At 32.8% G+C, this 7,665-nt stretch overlaps 1 protein-coding gene across 3 annotated transcripts; it reads right to left on the minus strand.

Annotated features, from left to right (window-relative positions):
• Positions 1-234: 234 nt before the first annotated feature.
• Positions 235-3,567, minus strand: LOC100816710 (queuosine salvage protein). Of its 3 annotated transcripts, none has more exons than XM_006573594.4 (8): positions 3,443-3,567; positions 3,256-3,337; positions 2,989-3,129; positions 1,978-2,076; positions 1,503-1,579; positions 1,211-1,319; positions 736-1,064; positions 235-549 (listed from the first exon to the last, which is right to left on the minus strand). In XM_006573594.4, exons 2-8 carry the CDS (start codon positions 3,323-3,325, stop codon positions 457-459), a joined length of 918 nt encoding a protein of 305 aa, XP_006573657.1. In that variant the 5' UTR covers positions 3,326-3,337; positions 3,443-3,567; the 3' UTR covers positions 235-456. The 3 variants fall into 3 exon arrangements, with proteins under 3 accessions (XP_006573657.1, XP_006573656.1, XP_003517340.1); XM_006573593.4 differs by having other exon boundaries at positions 3,256-3,376; positions 3,443-3,565; XM_003517292.5 differs by having other exon boundaries at positions 3,256-3,363; positions 3,443-3,513.
• Between the last annotated feature and the right edge of the window lie 4,098 nt (positions 3,568-7,665).

Genomic DNA, 7,665 nt, shown 5'->3' on the forward strand with positions numbered 1-7,665 from the left:
CACTACCTGCATGCAAGTTTTGCGTACAAGCGAGCTGTACTCAATGACATTGACTATCCACATCCGATTTTGGTACTACAAAGAACAGGTATGAAGTCTGTATGATAAAAACAGGTGAATATGCCCACCGCTTTCCCAACCTTGGCTATCCCAACAGTCATATTTGACCAGGGAAATATTTACCAACTCCAGTTGTAAAACAACCATGAGCCTAATTGTTCACCCTGTAAACTATTTAAGGTCCTAAAATCCAAATACAATGACTATTCAAAATTAAGTTTGAAGGAACCTGGTTAGGTATCTCTTTTCCTAAATTACAAAAGCTGATTCCAAAACTTTAGAGCAAAAGGAGGTAGTTATTCAAGCATTATCCTAAATAATTACCTTAAAACAGCCAAAATTTTCTTGTTCAACAACTAAATTGTTGATAGCTAGATGTTACCATATATCATGTGCTCAGTAATATATTGAAAGTGTACGGTGGTGCTGCAGCGATGCGGACTGAACACCAGAAGCCCAGAGCCAAAGATCCAGCTCCACACTGAGCACCTGGATTTAAGTCAGAAAGGCTTTTCAGTTTCAGATAAAATGAATAACTTGTGCACAAAACACATCACCAGTGAATTAGTTTAATTTTTGACGCTTGAACTTTAAATAAACTTGTAAGAAATGAAACTCTACATGCATTGCAAAAAGGCCATGAGTGGGAGATACTCTGCACAGAAAAGAACTAACCTGTCTTCCTGACTTTACACTTATTAGCTCCCTCATTTTCTCCACTGCATGTACAGAGCAAGCCCGAAGTTCAACTTCTTCTTCCGTCCCTGGACCTATTTCTCCTCTGGCCTCAATAGTACTGGCAAGTGTCGGACTAAATTTTAAAACACCAAGCTGTCGAAGCACAGCTGGGACAATATAGTCTGCCATTATAGTTAGAGAGCCAATGTCTTCAAACTCACCATATCCATGGCCCCTAAATGCACCCCACAAATCTGCTGCAAATATCTGAGCCCTTTTATATAAAAATACCTGGCGCCCTTTGTACACTGTATGGTCTCTAAAACCTAGAACCAATTAATATTGGAGTCAACGAACGAAATTCTTTGCATAAAATCCATAGCAACCTCACACAGAACAATTATATATAAATTGCTCATTATATATTACAAAGCTTGAGTAATAAAAACTACAAGAAGAAAAAAGGATATACCAGGAAAATGACGTGCAACTAGAGCAACAAGATTCATGGCTGATTTTCCACAGCACTCCACAAGATTGGATGCTTTACCCTCAAAGTTTCTTTCCAATTCAATCCCAACCTAACAATAGAGTGAACAGTATTACACAAATGGCCATCAGCCCATCATACTTCAAGACATGCTCACCATCATAGCTAAGTTCACAGAATTGAAAAACCAACAAAAATAATGAAACTTCAGAAGAAAAAAAATAATGACAAATATAGATGTGATTAGAGGTAGCATCAGCAAGATTTGTTTTACCTCATGAAGTAACCTAACCCGTTCATCTTCCAAAGGAAGGGGTCTAGGCCATCTCAAAAGCTCACGCAGTTGTGGACCTAAAAATTATGAATTGATTTTGTCATTATGCTATTTGTAGAAAAGTATTTCTTCAATGGAAGCATAGAAACAAGCACATCAACATATGACCTAAACATGTACGTGTATTTTGAAAATACTATAGCTTAAACACAAATCCCAGATTTGGTTCTAGCATATGTGCACCATTACAGTCCTACAATGCAATATTGGCCCATATCAATTTTATATATTGTATCCAGCCTTAACAAATTTTGGCAAACCTTAGTTTCAAACTTCCAATTGATAATAAAAACATGAGCTGAATTGAAGATATGAAACAGTTGTGATTTCCATTCAAATGTGCGCATGAGAATGGATGTAATTTAACAATCATGTTAATTTGTAAGCAGGCAGTACAAGGTTCAAGCAGAATTACCGGTGTACTTTTGCAGACGATCAGCATCAAATGCAGATTTATCATTTTGAAGAGCTGCCTTTAGCCCAGATGCCAAATCATCATAATTCAAATCCTTATCTGTTAGCAAATAAGATAGGGCGACCGTTGAAAAGAATAGAAAGGATGAAAAAGTTAACCAGGGATTAAAAAAGATATGTTAATATCCAAGGGAGACAGTTTACTAGTCACTACTTCATGTCTTTGTCAATTAGAATGTCATCTGACCAGCTGCTCTTAATCATCTGTATATTAGAAACTAACTCACGGAGCACTTTATCTAAATGTTTTTCCATTCCTTATAATTTACAACAAAAGAAATTAGGCTTAGTATAGTTTCTTATTCAAATATATCATACAAAGGCGAAGAAATGTAATATAATTTCAATAATGATGGAAGATTAAGAAAGCTAGGATGATGGATATGTTTGTAAGCTGCCGTATTTTATAAAGGAGGGCCACTCTAAAAAGCCCACCAAATAACTATTGGGAATATATAATAGGCCAATACACACGAACCAAAATGTCGCTGACCAAATCAAATACTTTTAAAAATGTGACATACAAAGTTACAGAAATGGAAATCCAAATTTGCCACCTCTTGCATATTCACATAACACTTTCATATCTATCAAGGGTCAACAACTTCTGTGACACCAATACAGTGCCTCTTAATCCACGTACATATATCAATAATCAAAGACAAAATTCAACTCATAAGAAACCATGTCTCGTTTACCTTTTTGTTATATATGAACTCATTTCAGTGAGACCGGTAACATGAAACCAGTACATGATAGACAGATAAATTGAAATGTCTCTCAGAAAAATAGCAATTAAAAGGAAATTTACGAAAAAACAGGGAACCATTGGCACCCTCCTTAAGGCACCGAAGATCCGTAATTAATTAATTAACCCCGTCTGAATAAGTTTTCGCATGGCATTAGGAATAACAGAAAACAATGTATATACATGAAAATAAACGCAGCGTACCAGGCCAGAAGCAAAAATTTAAAGCGTCCAACACAAGCAAGTACTGAACGGTGAGTGGTCCGTTATCAAAGTAGTGAATCCCTTCGAAATCCCACTCAACCTTGGGAATGGACTCAATGGTGCTCACCACTTTCTCAATTCCTGAAAACGACATCAGCAAAGCAAAAAACGCATTCTCGTTTTATTTATCCTTTCGAAAGCACAAGCCGAAGTAGTCGAAACGAAAGAAAAAAAAGAACAATGAAGGAAGTTATTTAGGGAGTGAACCTGCAGCGTCAACGAGGACATGGGAGGAGCGGCTAGCGACCCAAGCAGAAGTTTCCCTAACGTTGTCCATGGTGTTGAGAGGCTGAGGAGAGTAATGCAGCGTGTGCGCTGAAGGTGAACCCTAACGAAAACGTACGTTTTGAAAAAATAATAAATAAATAGGGTAAGCGCGGTGAGTAAAGTTTACCTGATTGGAAGTTTCGCGGGTTTTGATGCTGAATGCAGGGGTGGCGTTGGCGTCTTTTCCATGCCCAGAGTGTGAACCTGACTTGACCCTCTTTCTTTAGAAAACTTTTGAGGATAAAGTTCCGTTCCACAACACTCGCCAACCAACCTCTTTCCAATCCGTTACTGCGTACGTGTCATTTTTGCACGTTTTCTATCCAACCCATAATAAGTATTCTTTGTTCATTAGTATTTTTTAACCTTCTTCTTTAAGCAATTAAAAAATATATTTATTATCTAAATCATAAGAGAATATAAACAAATTATGAACGGTAAAATTTATATTTTTAAATAAAAATATTTTTACTTAAAATTTCTTAACAAATACCTTAAGTTGGTTAGCATTTATCTTATAAGAAAACTAACATTTATGGGACTTTTTATTAAAATATTTTTATTCTCTCTTAATTTCAATAAATATATAAGTCTTGCTAACTAGTATTGTTAGAATATTGATTAAGAAAATTTAAAAGATATTATAATATACAAAATTATGTTATCCATAATTTTATGTTATCTAATGATTTTTATAGTAAATATTTCTTTCTTTTATTTCTTTAACCAATGACATAGGACATTGATTGGAAATTGCATAAAAGTGTTATTAAGTTTTCAAAGGCAATACTTACTTTTGTCTTAAAATAAGTATTTTTTTAGACTATTTTACACAAACAAAAAAAATAATTAATAAATAAAAGAGAGTAATAATTTTATAAAACTAATTTTATTAAGTAGATGAGACCAGATATTATTAAAATTAGATTAAAAAACTAAAATAACACTTATTAAAATTATTAGTGAAAAATAAAAATTAATGTTACTATGATACTTATTTTAAAACAAAGGTAATATTATTTATTATAAGAAAAAATAAAAATAGAAATTTAAATATTTCATTAAGTAAGAATATCAATCAATTTAATTTTTTTTCAAATGCTAAAACTATACTTATTTGGGACGGAAGACTGGTAACATCTGGCATAGTAATTTTAATATTTTATTTATAAAAATAAAATACATGATATATAAATATATATATATATATATATATATATATATATATATATATATATATATATAAAGTTTTCAAAAATTATGCACAAAGTAAGGATTGTGTTGATAATTTATTTCAAAATTATTAAAAATCGAAAAGTTTACAAGCTGATAAGTATTGACACGTTAATTATTTGAATTCTATATATATATTATTAAATACATTTAATATAAAAAATCATGTAATTAAAACATTTTTATTCATGAATGACAATTCAAATTTACAATACTAAAACTAATTATTAATATTAACACGTGATATCAATTGTAAAAAAACACATAATATCTATTTTAACAAATTAATTAATACATCATATTGACAGACAATAGCAATTTAAACGATATATAGGTTAGGGTAGTGTTATAAGATAACTTTTTGTTTAAATGTAAGATAATAATTTATTTAGTGAAAAAATATGTATTTAATTTTGTTAATATGTAAAATTTGTTTGGATCAACGAATGTATTACGAGTGTAATTAATTTGTGACCCATTAGATTAGAAGATATCCATAATCTATGATCCAATATAAAAAACAATAACAATTTTAAAAAAATCACATAAATTTTTAAAAAATCACAAATAGAATGGAAGCATTTGTTTCATAGATTTAATTATATTCACGTTAATAATATTTCTAAAAATGTTATTACGGGAAATGTTAATCTCATCAAACATGTTTGTTGATTACTTAAACATTCCTTTGAATGCTTGTGAATTTATATAATTTTAAAATCAAAATATTAATTAATTAATTCAAAAATAACTTTCATTTTCATGAATATAAGATGACCATCCTTTTACGTGAGAATATGAAGACATTCATGTTAATAAAGATTCCTAGGAATGAGTTAGTCTTGAGAAAAAAATTTGTGAGCCTCGTAGCAAGAAAACAACAGGTGCAATGTTGTTTCGTTCACTTATCCACGAAAGGGACATCCATAATTACCTCCTTGCAAAATAATTCCTCTCTTTTTTAGGTTAAACCTTGTTGGAATTGTGTTCAAGGCAACCCTCCAAACCAAGTGCAAAGCTGAGGGTGGAGCAAAGAATCGCCATCGTTATTAAAAATACTGCACTGGATCTGCAGGAGTGTTGCATACACTTGTAAGCTGAAGCTACCCAACACCATTGATCATTTTGTTTCTTCCTCAGATTAACCTTTCCAACGTCATCCCAAAACTGTTTTACAAGCTTCCTTTCCCACAAAACCATTCTCTTATCCAGTGTAGATCCCCAAACCCAAAACTCATCCAGCCACCACCCTAAGTCTCCTACACAACTCCCCTTTTGCAAGGAGTTTTGGTACACATGGTCATACTATGTCAAAAGGTTTTCTTCCCGGCCCCATCCACTTGTCCTTAGAAACTCAACGTGAAACTACAATACTTGTAATATAAAAAGTGAGTTACAAATATTAAATAATTTAGTTATTTTTATAAAAAAAAAGTTATCTCCAGGATTTTCAGTTTTTCACTTATTTAATGATTCGCACAATAATTGACAAATACAAAAAAATGGATGTTACGTTATTAACTAAATATACTCCACAAACACATCCACTACATTTTGTTGATTCACATAATGGATAAAACGAATGGTATATTGTCATTAGGTGTAACTTTTGGTTACACGTAACTAATTCATTTCACATCCTAGTTATATTTTATTCTAGTATTTTATATCGTTAATTATTTATAGCAATTACTTTACTTTATACAACTTTTTAAGTTTATTTGTTATCTATTTATCATAATTGTTAATATTTTTAATTATTTACGAATTTCACTAAGTATTTATTTTAATCTTCCTTTTATATATATAACTTCAAATTTTTATTTAACCTTTAATATTTCCTTTAAGTTACTCAAAATTTTTATTTAGATGCAGGGTTAAAAAAATATTTAAATCTATTTCGGCTTTTGAAATTTAAGTGGACTTATTTATGTCTAACTGACAAAAACTAGAAACTGGACTTTATTAGGAAATTACTTCCTGCACTACTTCACCCCATAGGTAACTTGAATGGACAAATATGTCCTTACCTTTTTCTTGCACCTCCTTCCCTTTATTCCTAGCGCCGCAGCTCCGAACCCCAGCTCTGAACTGGCGCCACCATTTCACGGTATATATAAGACACAAAGTATATAACAGACAAAAAACCTTCCAACTATGGATGTCTAACTATAGCCCTTCTATACTATAACCATTCACCTTTCATCCCAATTATAAGACACGCACTATTCACTTCCAGCATAGAAATTCAATCATGCACCACCTCCATTTGACAAAAACCACGTGGTCATGTTTCATTGATGCCTTCCAACAAGCACATTATCATGCCATCATAAATCCATTTCCCACATGATGCAAAATGCTTCGTACTATTTGTAGGCAATGATGGTGCACCTAAAAGCCAAGACCCAACTTTTAAGAGGTGAGAGAGATCCTGAGAAAAAGTTGTTACAAGCAGAGGTGAGGGAGAAAGGTTAAGCTACTTGATTTCGAGGACCAAGACTTCCTAACAAGTTAATTATCCAAATTATTCTCTGCCTTATTCATTCATTCACATTGCTTTTATACACAACTGTACATGTACAACTGAATGATAACTATTACAATTGAATGATAATTGTATTAACAAAATTATAACTGCTTCTCATAAGTTGTTGTAATTGTTCTTATGATAGGTTTCCATGGCAGAGCTTTGTCGTGACTACACGAAGTCCTTCAAGTAGCTAGGCCGTGTGCTAATCCTCTTGGACCACTGCTGCATCTTCTTCCTAACATTCCCTAGTCCATCAAAAATATCTTATCCTCAAGGTGTTAGGTGTAGAAAACATAACATGAGTAAAGTTGCTTTGTTTGTGGGCTTTTTTAGGTCAAGTTAATGAAGGCTTCAGTAATTGGAATCTACAGTCTTCCGCACTGAGTGGCTACCCTTTTGTCAAAAATGGTTTTGCTTCAATGTTGACGGCCGTAACACTCGTGTCGACGAAGCTCAACCTGTGCCAGCCATGGTGGTGGTGGAGGCGATGGCTTCAGTGGTGGTGGATGTGGTGGTAGGTGTGGCGGCGGACGTTGTCACCAATGATAGACAGATCAAAGCCGAGTCTTGACGGCGTAAAGAAT

This window comes from Glycine max, chromosome 1 (genome assembly GCF_000004515.6).
Source record: "Glycine max cultivar Williams 82 chromosome 1, Glycine_max_v4.0, whole genome shotgun sequence".
In the NCBI taxonomy this organism is placed as follows: domain Eukaryota; kingdom Viridiplantae; phylum Streptophyta; class Magnoliopsida; order Fabales; family Fabaceae; genus Glycine; species Glycine max.

Bases quoted from the DNA above. Each gene is read 5' to 3' on its own strand.
- LOC100816710 (XM_006573594.4), bottom strand. From the start codon at position 3,325: ATGGACAACGTTAGGGAAACTTCTGCTTGGGTCGCTAGCCGCTCCTCC. The intron at 3,130-3,255 runs GTTCACTCCCTA...TGTCGTTTTCAG, and splicing joins TGTCCTCGTTGACGCTGCAG to GAATTGAGAAAGTGGTGAGC. The intron at 550-735 runs GTTAGTTCTTTT...ACTTAAATCCAG, and splicing joins GTGTAAAGTCAGGAAGACAG to GTGCTCAGTGTGGAGCTGGA.